General features: G+C 31.5%; 3 protein-coding genes and 1 long non-coding RNA gene across 5 annotated transcripts in view; 1 reads left to right on the top strand and 3 right to left on the bottom strand.

The window, feature by feature from the left end:
- The window catches only part of LOC130665167 (uncharacterized), an 88,870-nt gene extending 69,251 nt beyond the window's left edge, over positions 1–19,619 (top strand). Inside the window, exons 4-6 of the mRNA XM_057465459.1 lie at positions 19,025–19,109; positions 19,238–19,326; positions 19,399–19,619. Of these exons, the coding sequence (XP_057321442.1) occupies positions 19,025–19,109; positions 19,238–19,326; positions 19,399–19,593 (369 nt within the window). The 3' untranslated portion in view covers positions 19,594–19,619. The remainder of the gene's footprint in view (positions 1–19,024; positions 19,110–19,237; positions 19,327–19,398) is intronic.
- On the bottom strand, positions 7,290–8,932 carry LOC130665168 (uncharacterized). The gene is made up of 5 exons (XR_008989518.1): positions 8,772–8,932; positions 8,468–8,677; positions 8,287–8,398; positions 8,137–8,217; positions 7,290–7,581 (listed from the first exon to the last, which is right to left on the bottom strand). It is a non-coding gene; the product is annotated as an uncharacterized LOC130665168 (long non-coding RNA).
- Positions 9,191–12,988, bottom strand: LOC130665166 (zinc finger BED domain-containing protein 4-like). Of its 2 annotated transcripts, none has more exons than XM_057465457.1 (3): positions 12,327–12,908; positions 11,900–12,007; positions 9,191–11,816 (listed from the first exon to the last, which is right to left on the bottom strand). In XM_057465457.1, the coding sequence occupies exon 3, from the start codon at positions 11,671–11,673 to the stop codon at positions 9,760–9,762; it is 1,914 nt and encodes a 637-aa protein (XP_057321440.1). In that variant the 5' UTR covers positions 11,674–11,816; positions 11,900–12,007; positions 12,327–12,908; the 3' UTR covers positions 9,191–9,759. The 2 variants fall into 2 exon arrangements, with proteins under 2 accessions (XP_057321440.1, XP_057321441.1); XM_057465458.1 differs by having other exon boundaries at positions 11,674–11,816; positions 12,327–12,988.
- On the bottom strand, positions 15,830–16,207 carry LOC130666169 (histone H2A-like). Its single transcript, XM_057466977.1, has one exon. It carries the CDS (start codon positions 16,205–16,207, stop codon positions 15,830–15,832), a length of 378 nt encoding a protein of 125 aa, XP_057322960.1.
- Positions 19,620–24,709: the final 5,090 nt, after the last annotated feature.

Genomic DNA, 24,709 nt, shown 5'->3' on the forward strand with positions numbered 1-24,709 from the left:
ATCCGCGACAATTGATCCTTGCGACGATTGATCCGTCGATAAAATGCGTGTAACATGAAAAATTACACCCTTTTTTCACTAATTTGTGTGTGAGTATATTTTTTATGTTACACGCACACAAAATTAGTGAAAAAAGGGCGTAATTTTCCATGTTACACGCATTTTATCGACGGATCAATCGTCGCAAGGATCAATTGTCGCGGATTAATTATCGCGGATCAATTGTCCTCGGATCATTTGTTACGTAACCGGAGAATTAATCTACCGTAAATTGAGCGTAAAATGTTGGTCAAAATGCAGTGTAATTATTCACATATGTTTGGACTTTCGGTATCCACAGTCGGTAAATCAACTATTATGACATTGGTGATCGACGCTCATACTATCGTTATTTAGCGATACATAATAAGCGATTAGATGGTGTCATTGCCGTAAGTGCTGAAAAAATATATGGTGAAGATTTTTCACAACCGCACTCGGAAACGATCGTCAAATCACTCCATGCAGTCGAATGTTCGACGGCAGAACTTACGACGATTTAACGTTAATAAACGGTAACTTGATCGTACTGCTGAAACCGGCACGATAGGGTGGACCTGTAAATTGATTATATTCGCAGATAATTTAAAAATTGTAATATTTTATTGGGTATGGACTTTATACACTGTTTTAAACGGTATATTTTTAAAGACACTCAAGGAAGTGTGATTGTCAGAATGGCCGTGTCGGAGATAAATGCAATACTGGGGTTTCCGGGTGACTTTGGGAAGTCTCAACTACATCTAGTTCGTATGTTAGTAAATATAATAAACAAAAATATTTTTTACAACTTAATCGGATTGGAAAATTTTGTGAAATATTTTATGACGGTGACTTAGGCTTGGGGTGGCATCTGCTCACCAAACGTAGCCAAGGTCAGAGGGAAGTAAAGAATGCAATATAGAATAAGGAAATTTGTTTTTGGGTCTTTTAGGTAAAGACAGAAAGTTTTGAGAGTAATAGTACAGAATGCAATTATAAAGTACTCACCTCTGGTTGAGGCTGAATCAAGAACGTATCACCTTATCCTGCTGACCGTGTATCTGTTCTCAGGTCTAATTTTACTATCGTGCGGATTATGTTAACTCAATGATTTAGTTCTACATTGGTCACAGAAATTAAGGGATAGAAAAGAAATCGGAAATTGTTAGGTGATTTTCAACATGCTGTAACTCGGTGAAAAATGGTCGTATAAAAAAACTAAAAAAAGCAAATTGTAGCCTTAAGTTTCTAGTTTTCAGATCTGGACCTCAAAATTTTTCATCATGTACGGTTCCGGAGTAATCATAAGAAAACCAACGAAAAAAAAATTTTCAAAATTTTTGCTGGTCTTTCAATACCTCTATGGACGACAATAAATTTTTTTGAATAATCCGACTGTGTGACTTTTCTCGGAAATTTTATGCCCTTTAATTTGGTGGACTTAAAAAGTCTCTACGACGATTGGGCGCCGAGTTATCATTGATCAAAGCAAAAAAGTCCATTTTGGCTTTGATAATCAATAACTCCGGATGTATTGGTCGTACAGAGAATGGAAGCAGGGTTTTGAAAACTGGAAAACATTCTCTATAAGGCAAAATTAGTGGCATTTGATAGAAAAATTTTTTGTAAAGCGATATTGTTTGGTAAAAAACAGGTCAAAATTCACAAATTTAAGGATATTCGGAAATCTTGCTATTACTTTGGATATAACGGATGAACAAAGGATATCTTCGACTTTTTTTCAACCTCAAAGTGTCCTGAAAAAACCCTGAAAATTTCAAATCGCTACGATTTTTCTTTCTTAGTGCCCCGAAGCTTTAAATTTATCGATTTTGTCAAAAATCACCATAATTGGTAGTTTCTCGGTTTTTGTTCATTTTTTCAATTTGAAAATGGTTTTTTTACCGATAATCTTTATTTCTTTGATCAAAAAGATCGATTATCAAAAAAAATTGTAAAAAACAAATTTAAAAAAAAAAATTTTTTTTTTCAAAATTTTTTTTTTCAAAAATTTTTTTTTTTCAAAATTTTTTTTTTTATTGTATCTGCAATGATTTATCATTGTCAAAAAAAATTCCTAAAATTTTTTTTACCGCCGGCATTAGAGTTACCCAAAGGGTATGTTAAGTTGACATTTGAAGCAGATGCAGTTACAGCGGTAAAAAAAATTTTAGGAATTTTTTTTGACAATGATAAATCATTGCAGATACAACAAAAAAAAAAATTTTGAAAAAAAACAATTTTTTGAAAAAAAAAATTTTGAAAAAAAAAATTTTGAAAAAAAAAATTTTTTTTTTTAAATTTGTTTTTTACAATTTTTTTCGATAATCGATCTTTTTGATCAAAGAAATAAAGATTATCGGTAAAAAAACCATTTTCAAATCGAAAAAATGAACAAAAACCGAGAAACTACCAATTATGGTGATTTTTGACAAAATCGATAAATTTAAAGCTTCGGGGCACTAAGAAAGAAAAATCGTAGCGATTTGAAATTTTCAGGGTTTTTTCAGGACACTTTGAGGTTGAAAAAAAGTCGAAGATATCCTTTGTTCATCCGTTATATCCAAAGTAATAGCAAGATTTCCGAATATCCTTAAATTTGTGAATTTTGACCTGTTTTTTACCAAACAATATCGCTTTACAAAAAATTTTTCTATCAAATGCCACTAATCTGCCTTATAGAGAATGTTTTCCAGTTTTCAAAACCCTGCTTCCATTCTCTGTACGACCAATACATCCGGAGTTATTGATTATCAAAGCCAAAATGGACTTTTTTGCTTTGATCAATGATAACTCGGCGCCCAATCGTCGTAGAGACTTTTTAAGTCCACCAAATTAAAGGGCATAAAATTCCCGAAAAAAGTCACACAGTCGGATTATTCAAAAAAATTTATTGTCGTCCATAGAGGTATTGAAAGACCAGCAAAAATTTTGAAAATTTTTTTTTCGTTGGTTTTCTTATGATTACTCCGGAACCGTACATGATGAAAAATTTTGAGGTCCAGATCTGAAAACTAGAAACTTAAGGCTACAATTTGCTTTTTTTAGTTTTTTTATACGACCATTTTTCACCGAGTTACAGCATGTTGAAAATCACCTAACAATTTCCGATTTCTTTTCTATCCCTTAATTTCTGTGACCAGTGTATTTTAAATTAGTGAATACTGTCATACCACATATGTATCATAGTTTACATAGTTTTGAGTGTAGTTATTACAATATTTAGTATCTCGTGAATATTCGACACTGTAATATCCGTCTTATTATACAATATATCGTAATACTTAAATTATTTGTTAACAATCGCCATGAGAATAATTATGTGTGACGATAGTTGTTTCTTGTTAACCTCATATTTTTATATTTAAATAGAAATCAGTACCGATAATAGTGATAATAATAGAAGGACTAAGGGTACTGCCCAACTACCTGCTCACCATCCGACATATATGTATATATATACTAGGGTGTCCGTTATTTCCCAAATCGATTTTTATTTACGGATCGCCCCCTGAATCGTTAGTTTATGACCTAAAAAAAAAAATCCAACACAAACAGGCTCTTAATTTTCACATCAAACCGTGCCGAAATCATTTTATATTTCCCATTTAAATAACATGGGACTTTCAGACTTTTGACTTTTAATTTTTTTCCTCCGAAACAAATGAGAGTAAAAATTTTATCAAAGCATATTCTGATAGGAAATTAAACGCTCTACAAAAAAGTTCTCTTATAGATTTTGGATAAAACAACTCCTTCAAAAGTTATTTAATGTTAAACTTGTGTTTGTTATCAATCCTATAATATTTTTAATTCTATTTTCATTTTTACGGTTTTTGGCTATAAAATCGTTGAAATAAAAGATAATTATTATTATCACTAGAGTACCGATGATAATTTATGTAGATTTCATGGCCTAAACAGAAAATCAAGGGAAAAAAAAAATTGTTCTATGAGAAGTAATAAAAATAACATACCTTTCCTCATACAGACGAACTTTAAAATGAGTTAATGGAAAGTGGTGAAATAAAAATGTAAAAACTCCTTTGTCTATAGTGTTATAAGCAGATTTATTATCATTTTTGCTTTCTTTATAATTTTTGGTTAAGAAAGGTATGGTCGCATTAGGATATCTTGTTTTGTACTCATTTACAACTTGGATCAAATATTGTTTTTGGTCTTCTCGTGTTGTTAAAATGTTGATATACTCTTAAGTTAATTTAATTGCTCTTTTGGTGACATCATTAATTACTTGTAAATTGTTAACAATTCGTAAGTAAATCCGGATTCCTTAGAATTTTTTGAAAGTTTTAACATTGATAGAAATTTTTTGAAATTAGATGTGAAACGTGGGCGGGCAATAACGACTATTTAGAAGGCTTTCAAAAGAAAGCAAAAATAATAATAAATCTGCTCATAATATTATAGACAAAGAAGTTATTACATTTTTATTTCATCACTTTCCATTAATTCATTTTAAAGTTTGTCTGTATGAGGAAAGGTATGTTATTTCTATTATTTCTCATAAAACAATGTTTTTTTTCCCTTGATTTTCTGTTTAGGCCATGAAATCTACATAAATGATTATCGGCACTCTAGTGATAATAACAACTATCTTTTATTTCAACGATTTTATAGCCAAAAACCGTTAAAATGAAAATAGAATTAAAAATATTATAGGATTGATAACAAACACAAGTATAACATTAAATAACTTTTGAAGGAGTTGTTTTATCGAAAATTCATAAGAGAACTTTTTTGTAGAACGTTCAATTTCCTATCAGAATGTGCTTCGATCAAATTTTTACTCTCATTTGTTTCTGAGAAAAAAAATTAAGAGTCAAAAGTCTAAAAATCCTATGCTATTTAAATGGGAAATATAAAATGATTTGGGCACGGTTTAATGTGGAAATTAAGAGCCTAATTGTGTTGGATATTTTTTTTAGGTCATAAACTAAAGATTCAGAGGGCGATCGGTAAATAAAAATCGATTTGGTAAATAACGGACACCCTATTATATACAGATATAAAAAAAATAGTGTTCTGATCGATTTTGAGAGCTTGGAATTGAAATGGAAATAACTAGAAAACAATGCAGAATTTGAAATAAATTCTTCAATGATAATTTGTAGGAAATAAAATTGTCTACAAAAAAGATTTCATGAAATTTTATGATAAGTATGATAGTTTCGCTGCAAAAGTGAAATGATCTAAAACATCATGACGTTGAATTTAGTAATATTATCAAGCAAATAGGATTTGATAAATTTTTTGTTATGTATTGGACTCATCAGCAAACTGATCTGCATAATGATTTATTAGCACTAAAGCCAATTATATCAATAGACGCTACAGGAAGTGTGGTCCGGAAAATTCCTTTTGCTGATAATTATCATAATGGCCCTATATTTTTATATCAAATGGTGACTTACATAGATTCTTTAATCGTTCCAGTTTGCCAGATGTTATCTGAACGACATGACACTAAAATTGTGGCATTCTGGCTCTATGAGTGGATTTCATCGAAAGCTGAAGTACCTTTAGAAATAGTAACCGATATGTCGGAAGCTTTACAAAATGCTATTTGTTTAGCCGTTTGCAATATGACATACAAGCAGTATTTGTCAAATTGTTATAAATTTTTAATGGGGAAAAGCAAAATTTTAACACAGCTATATCTAAGAATTGACATTGCCCATTTGATTCACAGTGTGTCAACGCACAAATGTTTTTCGTCTGTTAAATCTGTAATTAAAGATTTATATTTAAGAGCTATTGGTCTAATGAGTACAATGGAAAATCTTCTAGATATTGAAAAAATGATGAAAGCTTTGTTAAATATTAGCCAGAACGAACACGGATGTAAAAATGATATACAATGGATTTTGACAAAATTAGAAACTTTTAAATTTGATGATACGGCTATTGATTATAAAAAACTTAAAAACAGTGATACTTGTGATAAACAAAATTTTTGTGATACACATTTATTTTGCCATGACGAAGAAATAAAAAATGATGATTTCGGGCTATCAAATTCATCTGTTGATCTGGATTTATCTGATTATATTGATAAACTTGTCAAAGATACCCCTAATAATATGCATTCAAATAGTTCGATTAATTTTGATGATGTTAATCCTTATCAATTAGTTGGGATATTAGACAAATTGATAAAATTGTTTAAACAGTTTCCATCATGGACAAACGTGATGCGTAAACATTTTGGCTCAAAAAATTATGTTGCAACTTCATCCCGCTCTGAAAATTATTTTAGATATATTAAGGATAATGTTTTAGACGATCGACAACCGACTCGAGCAGATATGTTTTTAATCCAACATGTTAAAACAATTTCCACAAGACTGATTGAAGCAAGAGCTGCTTATGATAAGCAGCAGATGATTCAAAAACTGTGTAATGGACGTAAAAAAATCAATCTATCCGATGAATGTATCCTAAACTGTGAAGAAAACTGGAGAAATAAAAACAAACCTGCCGATACTGTAGAAACAAATTTTACTGAAGATGAATTTTCTGACAATGGAATTTCTGACAATGAAATTTCTGACAATGGAATTTCTGACAATGGAATTTCTATAGATGAAATAGACGCAGTATTAAAAAAGTTAAAAAATGATGCAAGTGAAACTAAAACCTCAAATAAACTTGAGTCATTTGAACAAATTATTTCTACTAATATTATTTCAAGTTTAACATCTGATTCAGAATTACCGTCAAATCTTGCTAGAATTTCTTCGAATACACCTGCTAAAATATCTTCCGATACACCTGCTAAAATATCTACTGACATACCTGCTAAAATTTCTTTCGACTCATCATTAGACGTTTCTTTGTGTACAAGGAAAGAAAGTAATATTTTATCTACTAATGATTCAAATTTGTTTGAACCGAAATGCAGCTCCACTCCTTACTCGTTTTCCGACTCATTAAAATCCTTAAATATATCGGTTAAATAAAATCTAGAAAATAGTTTTTTAATAGTACTAGACGAGGAACCAATTAAATTTAAAATTCATGAAAACCAAACATCAGTGAAACGAAGAAAAATTTCAAACAGTACCTCATGTCAACCAACTAAACGAGGAAAGTACGTTAATCCATTTCCAGAAGTAAAAATATTCCATCAAAATGCAGCCAATAAAAACTCGAAGAAGACTAAAAAACGGAAAATGATTCAAAATGGCTCTATAATGGGTTCTCGTAAAATTGGTAAATTAAAATTATCATTCCGAAATACTTGCCCATTCGATAGTATCACTGAACTTTTATCTTTTACATATTTAAATTTTCAAAGTTTTCGAAATTTTGTTGACGATCAAAAAAGTAAATCTGAATTTTTAGAAATCTTACAATATTATGCTGAATCTGGTGCCACCGCGGAATTTTACAGTAAAAGACTTCATATCTTATGGAAAATGTACCCTGGAAGAGATTATACTATTGACTGTGTAGACGATGTCAGTACACTGATTGAAAATTTGCTAACACATTATGAATCTATCACTGAACAAACATATTGTACTAAATGTAAATCTTCTGCAACAAAAAATATATCAGTATTTAATGTTAACGCAAAATTAATATGGAATAATGGATTTGACTTCTTGGAAGAAAGTATTTTGAATGATGTTAAAAAAGAAACATTTTAATGTAAAAAATGTAAAGAGAACGTAACCGGGCGAACAATGAATTTCGGTACTTATCTATGTTTGAATGTGAATCATTTTTATGAAAAAACGTTTTCTTCAAGAAAAGATGAACAAGCATTAATAAATACTAATTTAAAGGAAATTCCAATAAATCTAGATATTCAGGATAAAAAATATTTTCTGGCTGGAGTGATTGAATTCCGATCATCGAATCTACCCAACGGTATTGGACATTTTGTGACTTATACTCGAACAATCCAGAAGAAATGGACGGAATTGAATGATCTAATAGGAACTCCGACAATACTACAAACTAAATTACCTAATATACGAATTACTTTACTATTTTATGTCTTGGTGTAAATTTATTTATTTATAAGATTTTAACTTGTTAACAAAATCTAATAATAAAATAATGGATAGATAATTGCAATTTTATTACCACTTTTATAATACTGGTGTGCATTAATAATTATTACACAGATAAGTACTGATGATAAAAACTCTATGGAATCATCGATACCTGCAAAATAAAAAAATTTAACTAGTTATTTTGTTCTAATAATAACGTTAAATTAGAATTAATTCTTACGTATGTGACTAGGGTGCAATTAATCTTCTACAATGAATACGAGTTAAATTAATTTAACATTATTTTTTGGTATTCTTGTAATTTATTTTTCTGGTACAAATTTTCATGTAATCTATAATAGGAATAAAAAAAATTTTAATTAATGATAAAATTTTTTTTTTAATTTCAAAAATATACTTACCCAATATCATGGACAATTTCTTTAAATAAATAATGTAGCCGAGTCAACTCTGATTTAATCATTTAATAGCTGCTTGTAGCATTATAAATAGTTATCCTGGAATGAAAGATCGCTTAGTTCAAAAGGAACTTTTGTCTTGGAACATGAATAGTGATAATTTACATTTAATCCTTTTATAATTGACGTTCAATAATCAACCTCCGATATAAACTAATAAAAAAAAAAATAATTAACTTCCTTATATAAAAAAAAAAAAATATTAGTCAGTATGTGAAAAATTTAAGCAAATATTGTAAATAATTACCTCTTTGTAGATTACAAATATTCAAAATTGGCCATTGGATATAACTTAATAAACAACACTATTTTTATTCTAAGACACTGTGAAGTAGCTAAATCTTTTTACCATTGTTTATAAAGTAAATTTATAGTATTAATTAACTTAAGTATATTCTATGTTTGTAAATAAAGTTCATTTGTATGCAAAGATAGCAATATAATAAGTTGAATACGCATGAGAGCTTTAAAGTACTACAGTGTAAACTCTATATAACGTCACTTAAGGGACCGTGCATTTTTCGACGTTATAGAGAGTGGTCGTTAAATGGAAAGAAAGAAAAAATTGCATTATTTTAACGTTCTAACATGTACGAGTGTATTATACAAATAATATTATACAAATAACAACAATACAATACAAATAACAACGCTTATTGCGTATAGTCGGTTATTTTAGTCTGATATTTTTTGTTGCACCAATATTCTAATTGTAATTTATTATAAATTTTACTCATATCATGAGATACTGTCACATCAACTTCATTAAATAAAAAATATTTTTCCAACAATTTTGCTGCATTAAGTGCTTCGTTGATGCTTGGTAGTAGAGGTGGGTAGTTCCGGGAAAATTTCGGATTGAACCTAGAACGTTTCCGGAGCGAAAAGGAACTAGTTCCTGGAATTATATCCGTGGAACTATTTAATGTTTTTAATTATCATGATGGTTCAACTAACAAATAAGGAGACGAATTACATATATTTCAATACAAACTTTTAATATAATTAGTATCACAATTACATTCACAAACTTTTTTAACAATTACTATTATATTGCAACATTGTTATTAATAATATATTATATATTATTATATTTTAAACAAGTATATATTAAAATCTATAGGTGTTACTCATTTGATTAGAAAATATTTTGAATATATACTAAATTTATGCGATCACATTAAAATAAAAATAACAAAAGCAAAAATAATTTTTAAAATAATATCAATGTAGATTTAACTTTGATAATTACTAGCTATAAAAAGAAGCTGAGATACTTTGGTAGCAGATAATCTAGATCTTTTTTCATTTTGAATTATGCCAGCTTTTGAAAAGATACGCTCGCACGGTACACTTGTAGCAACTAAATTTAAACGTTTTAAAACAAATTTATATAATATCGGGTACACATTCCTACGAGAATACCACCATTGAAGTGGATTTCCTTGTCTGTGAAGGTTTGGTTCATTTATATACTTATCGAGTTCAACTATTGCAGCTGCTGTACTATTTTGAGGGGTTAAACTTGCTATTTTTCGATCAAATTTATCCCAAATAGAAACAGGCTGTGTACTAAATGATAATGGCTCTGTCGAAGAAACAACATTTGTTGATATTGGAGCCGAGACGTGAGTGAGAGTCAAATTGCTGGATGGCTCACTTCGAATACTCCGAATTTTCAATTTTAAGTCTTCAATAGCTTTCTCAGAATTAATTTCGTCACGAAATCCTTTCTTCTTAAATCTGGGATCCAGAATTGTTGATTCTGAATAGAGGAAATTTTTTTCAAAATCATTTAAACGTTTATTCATTTCGAAGTGTAGCGATTTTAATAAATTATTAATCATTCCCAAAGCGTATTGGTTTTCAATTCTCATTTTAGCATCCAATAACACTAGATGTTGGTCGACATGGTCTCTCAATAAGTCACAAAATACTATTACTTTAGATAAACTCACGTTTGTTTCTGAGCAAATTTCAACAGTAACATCGTAAAAAACGTTTAGTATGGGTAGTGCTTCCTCAATCACAATCCAGTCGTCCGTAGATAAAGATAAGTTATTATTCATTAGGGCAAGAGTTGCAATAATTGCATTTTTTACTTGATACACTCGGTCCAGCATTTCGAATGTCGAGTTCCATCGAGTAGGAACATCTTGTTTTAATTTCAGTAAAGGCAGTTCCATTTGTTTTTGTAATTCATGAAGTTTTTCTAGAGCTTTAGTACTTCTCTTGAAATATTCAACAATACTTTTAACTTTTTGAACCACACTGGAAATTCGTGTTATTGATGATTGTATAATCAGATTTAATAAATGAGCAAAACAACCGATCGAGCGCCAGCCTTCTAATTTCACTGCTGCAATAATATTAGCTGCGTGATCACTAACAATAGCCCCCACTTTATTCTCTATATTCCATTCTTTGATCATACTTCTTAAAAAATTGCACAAATTCTCTGCCGTACGACTATTATTATAATTTACACAGCCCAATAAACATGAATTCATATTCATCGTTTCAGTATCAATGTAGTGCGCTGTGACAGCAAGAAAACTTTGATTGTTTTTTGAAGTCCAGCCATCTGTTGTTAAGCATATAGCTTGCGCTTTTTCCATTTTCATTTTTACATCTTGATTTAATTTTAAAGAAAGCTGTGGCAAAAAATTTTCTGAAAGCGTCTTACGTGTAGGTAATTTATATGATGGACATAACAGATAGACCAATTTTTTAAACTCAACTTCTTCCACTAAGCTAAGTGGATGATATTCTTTAGCAATCATGGTGATCAATTGGTTATCTATTTGTTGTTTTTTACTTAGAGGCATAGGCTTACTACTTTCAGTAAAATGATCAATTTTCAGCTGAGTACTGAAGGTTGTCGATCTTGAGTGTGAAATTGGTAATTGTAAACTTAAATCAGTAATTGTTGAGGAATCATTTGGAGTCGAAGATGCAGATGTAATTTGTTTGTCATTAGAATTATTTATGACAATAGTTGGATGCTTTCGAGTCAGATGTCGATTTAAATTTCCTAAGCTCTCTGCAGAAAACGAAATTGTTTGTGTACAGTAATTACACTTTGCAATTTTGGGTTGAGTTTCGTCAAAATGGTTCCATAAAGCGCTACTTTTTCTCCGTACTGCCATAATAAAATTATTTTTAAATGATTTTGAAAATATGTTATATTTTGAATCTAGATGGTTTAGTTTGAGTTTTTTATTCGGTGAACTCTACAGCTGGTCGGTGGGCAATATTTATTCAGAGACTTCGATTATTTCATCGTCACTCGCTGTAATAGAAAAAGAAAAATTTAAGTTATTGGAATAATTATTGTTACAAATATTATTTTTTTTTTGTTTTAATTTTTATTACCAAATGAAGTTTCAACAAAGCTATCGTCTTCATAGCCTTCTGCATCTCTAGTAGGTGCAACTCCAATGTAACGTGATACATGCATTTTTACGTAAACCACTTCCAAACCTATTTATGAATTAAATTATTAGTTATTAATAATAATAATGATTTATATATAAGATTTTATTTAGTACTATTAAATAATAATAATAATATATGAAAATTAGATTAGCCGACATTTGAAAATTTTTGTAATTTATCTTATTGAAAAATTATTTAAAAAAAAATAAAAGAAAAAATTTCACATGTAGAAAATTAAAAAAATTATACATGCAATTTTAAAAAAAAATTTTTTTGCTCTATATTAATTAATAAAAATTAGTCACAAATTGTTGAATGTCGGCTAATTTTAGTATCATTAATAATATAATATGTATATACTTACTACGAGTGTCCACAAATAAACAAAATCTACCGTCTTTTGTCGTTTTTAAATGTCCACCTGGAGTTAATACCGGCTTTATATATTTAACATGTGGCATGTTTAAAAACAATTAAAATAAATCCGAATAAATATAAATATTATTTATTTGAAACAATAAAAATATTATTTGCCGTATATTTAACGTTAATTATATTTTAAATATAATTTGAAATATAACCTAGGAAAAAAGTATTTAGAGAGCAGACTGATACTGATATACGAAATATTCTAGTACTTCTAGTATACACAACATTATGCTTCGCGACCTATGTGTTTAAGACGCATTCATAGCGAACTACATTATTTTACACTAAATAGAGAATGAATTATGATTGGTAGTAAACTCAAAGTTCCATAAGAAATCACCAATCAAAAATTATTTTGCTGCTTTACTGCTTGTTGGTGATGACGGCAGTGGCGGACGAAAAAGAACTAGTGAGTATACTAAAGTCAATTTTGAGGAACGATCGGATACGTATCCGACAAAAAACATAGTTCATGGAACTATACAGGTCCGGAACTACCCACCTCTACTTGGTAGAGGCTCAGGGTCGTCTTTCTCATCTTCATCTTCATCCACCTGCTGTTCCTCGGTATTTTTCACAGAATTTAAAATTTCTTCATCTGTCAATGAAACTGTTGTAACCAGACTGTCATCAACTTTTATGTAGGTTTGTAAATCCAAACCGTCTCCCAACATCACTAATTTTTTCACCAGCTTCTATAGCACGTATTAATGAAACTTTTTCGTCAACGCATAAAGATTTTCTTTTACTCGCCATTCTTGTAGTTTGAGGGTTTGTAGGCAACTGAGAGATTATGATAACGTGTAACTAACGAAAGCCGAGTAGTTGAGGTAAACATGTGTAAGTTCATTCACACAACAAACATACGACTGCATTTCTTAGAATTTTCGGTATGTCAGTAAAAGAAAACATACACAACTACATTTCCATTGATTTCGGCAACTTAGTCAGTACTTCCTAGTAATTAGTAATGCCTTATTGTGGTCATTAATTAGAGGGAGCGTGATGCTATGTGGAGTGTATTATTGTATAGACAACAATGTAAACCAACCAAAGTCGAGAAATTTTGACGTTATACGGAGTTTGACGTTAAATGGAGTGTCGTTATATAGAGTTTACACTGTATATACATGAGTTTTGATCGCTTTGACTATATCCAACTACGCCGATAGCCGCTCAAATTGGCGGGGAAAAATTAATTTTTTTTTTTTTTTTTTTTTAATAATTCGTTTGTTCGATCAAAAGACGTTTGTTTGATTTAATTTTCTTTATAATTAATTGTTTTAATGTAATTACACCCACGCAACTGCACATGATCAATGGAATCCTACTGCGCATTCGCAAATTTAAAATCAATTGCGCGGCATATTTAAATAATAACAATAAAAATAATAATTATTATTACAATAATAATAATAATAATAATAACAATAATAATCATAACAATGATAATAATGATAACAAGAATACTTATTACTATTCTTGAATATGTTTGTGTAAAAATATTTAAACAAAACAAACCAATTAATTTTCCGTAGGAAGATTATAAAATAAATAATAAAACAATCATAAGCTGCAGAAGTAGATGTAGATATATTTATATATTGAATTTATATTAAGTTTAAAATAAATTTGCTAGCATTTTTCGATCTCAAGGGCAGAGCAAAAAAATTAAAAAGTAATCCATCGGTAAGTGCGACGGACGTAAATTTACACTAAAATTTTATTACGGCAGCCAGGGCTCCACCTTCTCTGCATACAAAAGTTGTGAATGAATTGACCGTTGTGACCCCAAAATTTTGACCGGTACGACCCCAACTAATTTTTGAGAAAATAAACTGAATTTAAAAAGAAAGGATTGATAATTATACTTTTATAAAATTGAAATGGATTAAGAAATGTCTGTAGGTTATATACATATCAATTATAAACTCTTTTTTTGGTGTAAAATATATAAAAAAACCTTATGATAATGTCCTTGCTTTTTAGATCAAATTTCGATCGATTTTTTATTTATTAATTATTGTTAATAATTAATTCATTTTTAACGTTAAGGCTCATTAATTACTTCTAATTGAATGAGAGAACAAAATAAAATTAAATTCAAAATATATTATATGATAAACTTTTCAAAATTTGGGTGACCGGGGCGACCCGCTGACCGTGACGACCCCATCCTCCCCTAGTTATTACTATTATTTCAGTAATCATTCATTATTTTTTAGCTTTTTTATTGATTAACCTTCTTTTTCATTGTGATATTAAACTTCAAATTCAAATTTTAAAATCGATTCTCTCAATCGATTGCACAACTATACGGTTGATTGAGAAAACAATTTTTTTTTTTTTTGCTAAAATTAATCGATTTCTCGATTAATCGATTGCTTATGGACGATTAATTGATGACATCGATTATCTAGTACCGATTGTAAATAATCGAATAATAGCACCCGATTGTGACAACACTAATTAGAATATTGCAGGAAAAATATCACCTGCATTATATAAGAGGTTTCGGGTTCCGATTATTCGTGAAACCAGAGATCCATGGATTCGTTTTGATCGGGGGTACCCCCAAAATTTGATAAAAAAAAATTTTATATTTTAAATGGTTTTTAAACATTCCAAAATCACTTCTGTAATATAATTAAGCGTTACTTTGAATTTTTTTTGATAAACTTTTTCAATAATCAACTGTCAGTTGAAAAATATTAATGACGTTTGTTTTATGATAAAAACTATTAAAAATTTTTTCTCTTCTTTTGTATCCAATAAACATGTAAAAAATAAATTTTTCTTCATGTAAATTACTTACAAAAAAATTCAACTTAATCAAATCTGTTTAAAATCCAGAAATTTTTTTTTTTACCTTTTTTAGGGGGTAACCCACTTTGCTCGCAAAAATTAAAAATTTTTTTTTTCAACGATAACTAAAAATTTCTTCTATTTACATTGAATATCATTAAAAAAAAAAGGTTTAGCGTATTTGAGTCCTCGAAAACTTGGTATTTCCTTAAGTACCCCCTTTTGCCCCTCCCTCCTCTATTGAGAACTAGATTTGTTAGTTTTGTTGATGCTACGAAATAGATCAGCACTTCCGTAAGATGTTTGAAATTTCATTCATTGATCAAGTAGATGATAATTTACTGATGCTGAAAATCGATATCATTCATCATTAGAGTTTGTTAGGATCAAGAATTGCAATATGTATGAAATGATGGAATCTTTCAGATTAGATTTATACTTGTGTTGAAAAAAAAGCCTTAATACATTTAAGTTCTAAAAATGTTTGTGATTTGAAATGAGTTATGAGAAAATTGATGTAAGGAATAATTGGATCAAGTGTACAATTTTTCTAGTTAAAGAACTTGAATAAGATTCTTCCGTTTTAAAAAATTTGGTGGCCCTGAAAAGGGCCGTTTTTTTTTTTATGTTAATTTACGAGCTGCTTCTTTCGGTCTTCTTTGGCAACAAAACAGCTTGGATATTGGGTAAAACTCCACCTTGAGCGATAGTGACTCCAGAGAGAAGTCTGTTCAATTCCTCGTCGTTACGGATCGCCAGCTGGAGATGACGTAGGATGATACGAGTCTTCTTGTTGTCACGAGCGGCATTGCCTGCCAACTCGAGAACTTCAGCAGCCAGATATTCCATAACAGCTGTGAGGTAGACTGGAGCTCCAGCTCCAACACGTTCTGCGTAGTTGCCTTTGCGCAACATACGATGAATACGACCGACCGGAAACTGGAGTCCAGCGCGACTTGAACGGGTCTTTGACTTTCCCTTTGCTTTACCTCCTTTACCACGACCAGACATGATGATGAGTATTGACGTTGAAAGTAATACTACAAGTGAACAGAGTGAACTCTTGGAGCAATTAAAAAAAAAAAAAGGACCCCCGTCGCAATTTACGCATGTAATTTTTTGTCGGAACCAGCGACCCAATGGCAAACGCGCATTTATCCCCTCCACATTTTTCTGCGCTCCCATTGGCTCGCAGGTCCCGAATTTTTTTACTATTGTTATTATTTTTTAGCCATCGGTACCAGCGCACCAATCAGATTACGTTTACCCCCCTCCACTCACTATCGCGCGAGTTCATTGGCTCACAGTTACCGATTCAAAACTTATGGTACCGCTGACGAAGGAAATTTTTTTTTTTGATAATCCGTCTTATCTTTAAAGTCACTTAATTTTACGTCATCATGCCGCCTAAACCTGGTGGTAAAGCCGTCAAGAAGTCTGGCAAAGCCCAGAAAAACATCACCAAGAGTGACAAGAAAGGGCGCAAGAAGAAACGCAAGGAAAGTTACGCCATTTACATCTACAGTGTTGAAACAAGTTCATCCTGACACTGTAGTCTCCAGTAAAGCCATGAGCATCATGAACAGTTTCGTCAACGACCACCAACGGCCACCAAATTTTTTAAAATGTATATTTCTCTTAAGTTTAAAATAATCGATTAAAAATTAGTGAGCTTGTTACTAAATTATTAGCATTGTTGAAATATCGTTCAATAACTAACCTTCAAATTATCTCACATTCTACCTCGCGATTATTAATCATAGTTATTTCGATATCCAATATAAGCTATGCAGATCCTCACATGTTGCACGTGTTACCTGTTGAATAGAAACTTGAGACTCGAGATTGACAACCTCTTGCCATTCGGACTTGAACATTTAATACATTACTCATAATTGGACGTATAGTCACATTAATTAGTAACTGCCTGTTAGAATGCGTCTATTTCATACGTAATTTCTGTATAATCACATGTTTTTATGTAATGACATACGGTTATCTATTATTTACATGATTCTATATAAAATGCTATCATATATATTTATCTATAATTTAATATAAATTACTATGAGCAATTTTCTGTATACAATTATTTTTTTGTCTGTACACAGACAAGGTGGAGTCTATGCTGCCATAATGAAATTTTATCGTAAAATTACGCCCGTCGCACTTACCGATAGATTTGACCACTTTTTTGTCTGTGTCCTTGAGATTAAAATATCCAAGTATTTTTATTCAGGTTTTGATTCTGTACACAGACAAGGTGGAGCCTATGCTGCCATAGTGAAATTTCATGGTTAAATTACGCCCGTCGCACTTACCGATAGATTTGACCACTTTTTTGTCTGTGTTCTTGAGATTGAAATATCCAAGTATCTTTACTCAGGTTTTGATTCTGTACACAGACAAGGTGTTTGAATATTTTTTATAAAAAATTGTTATAGAAAAAAAGTTAATTTTGATCAAACAATCAAGCACGAACGATGAACTAACGAATTAGTAAAAAAAAAAAAAATTAAAAAATTAGTTTGCCCTCGCTCTTCGAGCTCAAAAATTTGTTAGGCCGGTAAAACATACCTTTACCGTCAATATAGTAGAGTGGAATTTAAATATAGTGGAAAACCTAAACATGCAAACCTCTCAACAAGACAATTTATAGATAAATTGAGAAAAATATAGATAGCCCGAACTGGAAATCGAACCCAGACCAATTCGGTATCGCGCCGAGTGCTCTACCAGTTGAGCTATCCGGCCCTATACTATATTCCGTTCAATTTGATCTATAACTTATTGAGCCACACCGTCCATCGTACGGTAATACACCATTTTTGGTTGACGTGATTGACTATAAAACCATAAAAAGTTAATTTTTCGTACGTTTCACAAATCGCAATTAAGGATAAAAATTTTTTTTTTTTTCAATCGGAAATAAGGATTGTGAGGGTTTTATTCAAGTTTGTAAAGTTTCCCTTAAAATTACTGTGTGACCATGAGTTGCTGCAATATCGATAATCAACGACAAAAGGAGCTTTCTTTATTTGAAGGCTTATACGTCAAACTGTCGTGCAAAAAAAGTTGATTTGTAGCTGAATAAATTTCCTAAATGAGCCATGAATTGGTTTTCTAAAAAAAATTTTCCCAGTCCCGTAAACCCAAAAAGCAAAACCAAAAAATTAAGAAAATTTTTTTTCGAGCTATTTTTATGATTACGCAATAACCATGGCTCAAAAAATTTTTTCGCTAAGAGATCATTAAACTAGAAATTTCAAGCTTCAAATTGCTTTTTTTATTTCTTTGATATGAAAATACAGCCTTCCAAAAATCATAAAAAAATTTATAAAATATTTTTGTTCCTTTAATTTGTTGGATAAGTGTACTATGAGTATATTTTATCGTAAGGACATTTTGTTCGAGGTTGAAAACGCGAGTTACCATTTTATCGATCACCAGTAAATTCTGATGCCTTCAGCGATTTTTCTTCAGATGTGTAGATGTACAAATAACTATTTTTCTTATAGAGAAGTAATCGATAATAAAACAGTAACAGATAAGACTTAGGTAAATAGTCATTTGGGTGAATGAAAGAAAGGGTTGTTCAAGAACATTGACTATCCAGAATGAATACTCTCAGTTAGAAATCAATTGGATTTGGGAGCAAGACCTCAGTTCCTTGACAAAGTAATTTTAGGGTACCATTTCTTTTTTTTTGAATTTTATTTAATACAAAATTATAGGGGGCTCATTTTGCATCAGATTGTCTTACCCCCATCTTCGTATAACATTTATTTTGCTAAAAATGAATTGACTATATTGTTTATGATTTATTAGATAATTTCTACAGTGGATGTTTTTCGTATGATGAACCATAAAAGAATTGACAACGATACATCAGATCAACACAAAAATTGTAGAGGTAAGAATTAAAAATTCTTACTATTTAATATTTGCTGTCGTCTAATATTTATTTTGAATATTGCCAAGATGAAGAGTCGTCAGTATTCTCTATTCTGTATTATACTACATTTTTTTTTGTATTTCTAGTTTCTTCAATGTTTGCACGAGACCTAAAACTGATGATATCGATTCTCGGGATTGAACATTATGTTTTACTTGTACTAGGAACTGTAATGGTACGATTTTATTGTATATAAAAAAAATCATTCTCAAAAAAAAAATAAATGTATTACATTTTTGTAAACTAGGAAGTCCCAATCTTACATATGCAATGGTTACTTATTCATGCATTTATCATTATCCTAGAAATTGGAACTATTTTTTTGGGGGTAGTATTTAAATTAAATACACGGTTTGATGGAATTTTGGAAACTATATTAGCAACATTCAATTGGCTACAAGTTTTTTGTTACTTTCTTAAACAGCTTAAAAATAATTGTTAATAACTTGTGCTTAAATATATATTGTTTGGTACACCTTAATTTTCAATCTTTATTCATGTTACTAGTTTAAATCATGAGTTTTTCCCGTAACTTTATTTTAGAAATGTTGAGAGAATGTGAATTGTTTTCGTCGTCCTCAGCCTTGCGGTTCAAATTTTTCTCTGTCACGTTGTCGTCTGAAATTGTACGTCATAGTGCCATGGTCACATGACTAGTTTTCACGTCGACGCATGTCCGTAAGGGTGAAGTGGAGGCAGAGCTCACAGTTGAGTCCTATCCCCTTAATTATCGAGTCAAGAACTTCGATCCTGGATCAATTAGCGTATCGACGTCTTTTCTATTGCATCTTGCATTAATTATTCGGTATCAATTCAGGCAATTTATTTGCACAAATAATTATCAATCGGGCAATTTACTTGCATTAAATTTTGCACTACCGACAATCTACTCGCTTTTATATTTTATTGTTATAATTAATAATGGGCGACATACTCGCGCTAAAATAATCTGTAAGAAAAATACTCAATTCAGTATATTGAAGTTAAGCTGCGTGGATAATTGCAAAATATCCAGCGTTCATACCAGGAATTCGTTACATTGTATTTTGTGGAAACGTCTATTGTAAGTAATGAACATTTTTATAGTTGGCAATAAATCTATACTTTTATAATTAATTCCGTCACTCTATCTATCACTGTTCATCCTATTCATGTCCTAATTTACTGGTAAGATTCTTAAATAGTTTAACAAGAGTATTATTAATTAAATTATAAGTAATATTTGGACCATCAGTAAAAATAATTTACGTCATAAGCCGTGAGGTAAGTGTGTGGATTTTTACATGCGTTGCCGTGTTTGAATAAGTGCGGGTCTTTGCTTTACAAGAATCCTAGCCCATAGCTCTGTCCTAGTAAAATAAAAATTTGTTAGAGGCCAGCCTAAGCCAGGGTTCAACCCGCGAATTCTGGTGGCTGCTGGTAAAAATCGCAAAGAGAACAAGCGATTTGTCTCAATGTATTTTACTTTTATAATCTAAGACCCATCCTGGAGTACAGTTATTTCTACAATCTTTAACTCATTTTATTCAACTTAATCTCGGTCTAGACTTGAATATTTTTTCAAGATAGTTTATAAGCGTTCTTGTCTGTAATTGGCTTAAGTTTTTGTCGCCCAACATTATGTTATATCCTCATGCCTTCTCAAAACATCTCTCGCCTAGGCCTCGATTTATGATCCCTTTTGTAGTTCAATTGCCGAATGTTCCCGAATTTTCCTGCCTACGGCCCTTTAATCTCAGCCCAAGTTTCCAACCCTCGGCAGACCTCTCGTTTTCCTCCACTCACGCTTAGTTGCTCATACTGTGAGTCTGATGATACTGCCCATATCAATCCTACTCTTCTTGCTCATTACTCCTGCAAACTAACAGTTTTCTTCCTCTTGCTTTTCATTTAGATAGAATTTGTAAGCTAAGACCGAAGTAGTTATTAGACCACGCTTGAGAAAGCAACAGTAGTTTTTGTAATACACATTTTGCACAACTCTATCAGCCCTGTTTGCCTCAGAGCATCTTCTTCGTTTTATTGTATTAAATAAACCTAATCAATTTATTGTAATTTTTGAGTTTCATTAATAATTTGCAAGCGGAAAAAAATTTTTAAAATTTTTTTCTGTAACTATTGCGGCAAACTAGTCTTTTCATATATGATTAATATTTTTATAATTGATTGGCCTCGTGTCACGCCCAAGAAAAAGTCTTTTTATAAAACTTCATAAAGTTTGAACAAATTCTCTAAAATTCTGTAATATTTTATATAGTCTTATACAATTTTGTTACTTAAAATTAATAGATTACTATAAAACTTCATAAAGTTTGTAATGTAAGAATATAATTTAATTTAATCCTTGATGATAGATGATTCAAATTCACAAATAAAATAATCAAATTTAATAAAGTCGGGGACACAAAACCAAATCAGCCTACGTTACACTTCGGTCACCGATCATCTCCCTAGTCTCCTCCAGATCCCAACGGGCGCCAGCCGATTACGTAACCGTAAGTTTAAAACCTAAAATCCATACCTTTTGGAGATGAGCGCAATGAATACTGATAGTGGCACGTCTCGATTCGCTAAGTACACAGAAAGATTCAAACCCGGGTGGTTACTGTTCTGCACCGGACTCAGAACGGTGCTGGAAGAAAATGCTCGTGGTGCAGCGCCACACTGATGACTGTGCGGAACCTGACTGAGTCGTGAGCGTATTTCACTCAGTCAGGTTCCGCATAGTAATCAGTGTGGTGCTGCACCACAACCGAGCATTTTCTTCCAGCACCGTACTAACTCACCACTAATCTCTTTGCTACATCTGTCACATTTTATCCTGTTTTTACCTTATTCTACTGATAAGATTCTTGAATAATTAAGTGAAAGTATCATTAATTAAATTACAACTAATACTTTGTCATTCACAAGTTGATAAGTTTTCACATATATTGCGGAGTGTGAATAAGTGCGGGTCGTTGCTTTGCAAGAACCCCAACCCGTTGCTCTGTCCAGGTAAAATATAAATTTTGTAGAGGCCAGCCTAAGCCTACGGGTTCAATCCGCAAATTCTGGTGGCTGCTGGTAAAATCGCGAATATAAAAAGCGATTAGTCTCAACGTATGCCACTTGTTTTCCCATCCTTCCTGGATGGTTGTGGGTTTGTCTTAGCTGTTGGTGTTTGATTAGTGTTGAGTCCTTCTATGATCGTGTTATGATACCAGTTTTTAGTAGGTGCTAAGTGCGTCAGGGTATAGCTTGGTGACATTCGTCTTTTCGTCGTTGAGGTTGTTATAAAATTCTTCCCAATTTACTCCTTTAGTATTTAGTTTATGGGAGAAAGGTTTATACTCTTTCCCTGAGGTTCGAATTTTAATTACAGTCGAGTAGTAGTCACTATTTAAAACATCTGGCAAGATACTCCATATGCAAAGGATAGCAAGATTGGCAGATGTCAGTCGATTGCTGAGCTTTGACAGTCTGGATTATTGATGTGTATAGGAAAGTCATCATTTAAATATAGTGGAAACCTAAACATGCAAACCTCTCAATAAGACAATTTATAGATAAATTGAGAAAAATATAGATAGCCCGAACTGGGAATCGAACCCAGACCAATTCGGTATCGCGCCGAGTGCTCTACCAGTTGAGCTATCCGGCACTATACTATATTCCATTCAATTTGATCTATAACCTATTGAGCCACACCGTCCATCGTACGGTAATACACCATTTAAATATAGTTTCCACTATATTTAAATGGTCGGGAATTTAACTGGAAGGGACGACCTTATGGTCATACGAGACCATAATATTTTCTAGATTACCTTTTTATACAGTATTCTATGGCAGTTCCACTAGAGGATTTTTAGTTCTTGTGGTGGGAAATAGGAATATTCTAGAAATATTAGTGTCACGATTGGAGATCGTGATGAGTGTAGGTACGAATTTCATATCGAAGAGTTGGATAAAAGGCTACTTACATTGATCAAGGACCGATCCTATGACCTGAGCTCACGTGACCAAATGCTCAGTTTATTCTATTTTATATTCAAATCGCGCCTACACAATATTGTCGAAGACAATATTGATAATAACCCAAAGCGATTTCCAATCTATAAATGTGATTGATTTAATTTCACAATCGAACGTTAAGCGGTAAACGAAAAATTGTGTACCCCCTACTGTGAACTATCTGTCTGAGTGGCTAGACAGGTAAAAAATAAAGGGTAAGGACGGTAGGCTGCCGATAAGTTTCGTGAAGCTAGTATCTTATTGTTAAAGTACAATTATCTGATAAATAATGTTTTTAAATGTTCATGTTTACGAGTAACTATTTATTGAGGATCAAAAATATTTAAAATACAAAAGGGTTACAAAAGTAATATTCAAAATAGTCAATGCAAAATAAAATGTTCCATGCGTACAGTTTATAATTAGTTTCAAAATATATAAAAAAATACCGAATAATGGTTACAATGTTTAAAGACTTACCCTAAACAGGTTTTAAGGTGAGTTGTCAGGTCTTGCAGCAGTAACACTGGACACTTATTGACAACGCGTTCCTGCGGTTATAAAATGTGATTCTAATAGATTGATTTGTTTATTTAGTATGATTTGTTGTATCGATTTAAATGTTTATGCGTTTCGAAATCTTCGTAGATTAAAATAAAACGAAAGTCTTCGTGTTTCTCGTGGTAAAATAATTTCAATGTATTCAGATTCTTCGCGTCTTTGCGGTAAAATAAAATATAAATTTGGTTGTAAAATCTTTGCGTATTTTCGCGGTGAAATAGTTTCAAAATATTCAAATTCTTCGTTTTTCGCAGTAATTTCGCAGTATTCTTTGATTCGTCACGTATTTCGTGGTACAATTTAATATTAAGATGAAATAAAATTATGAAAATGAGATGGAGATAATCAACGCTACCAGTGCTTCCGGTCGATATTAATTCACGACTTACGACGATCAAGATCCGGTTTATACCCCTAGCTACCGTTGATCGAATGGTGGATTTAATAACACGCCAATAATTCTTCTGAGACTAGTAGAAAATGGTATACTGATTAGTCGAGTGCTTACGACGATCAAGGTCCAGTGTGTACGTCCGGCTACCGCTACCCGAATACTCAATCGAGATATCAATCCTCTAGCCACAAACACCGTCAAGTATCTGGAGTTCAGCATGGTTCAGAGTTGGATTCCCAAAAAAACTGATGAGCTAAAGCCCATGGTCTTTATATATGGTCTTCACATATGAAAAGTGGTGGTAACTTGTTTCCCATACGAAAAGACTCGAAGCCGCTCGAAAGTTCTAGGCCCATGTACACGTGTGAATCCTGGGAAATAGATTTTGACTTTTAAGTAAGCTGATGACCTGGCGATACTCTGTCGCCGAGCAGTGCTCGTGCAGGAAGCCATGAATTTGATGGTTCCCATTAGCTTTCTATAATTTCCAAGAATCACATGCAGGTGCACATGAGTTGGGTGGTCTATAGTTTTAAGATAAAAAATCAAAGAAAAGATTACCGCGCCTATACTTAGATTGTTAAACGGGAACGGATACATAAATTTA

This window comes from Microplitis mediator, chromosome 3 (assembly GCF_029852145.1).
Source record: "Microplitis mediator isolate UGA2020A chromosome 3, iyMicMedi2.1, whole genome shotgun sequence".
NCBI lineage: Eukaryota > Metazoa > Arthropoda > Insecta > Hymenoptera > Braconidae > Microplitis > Microplitis mediator.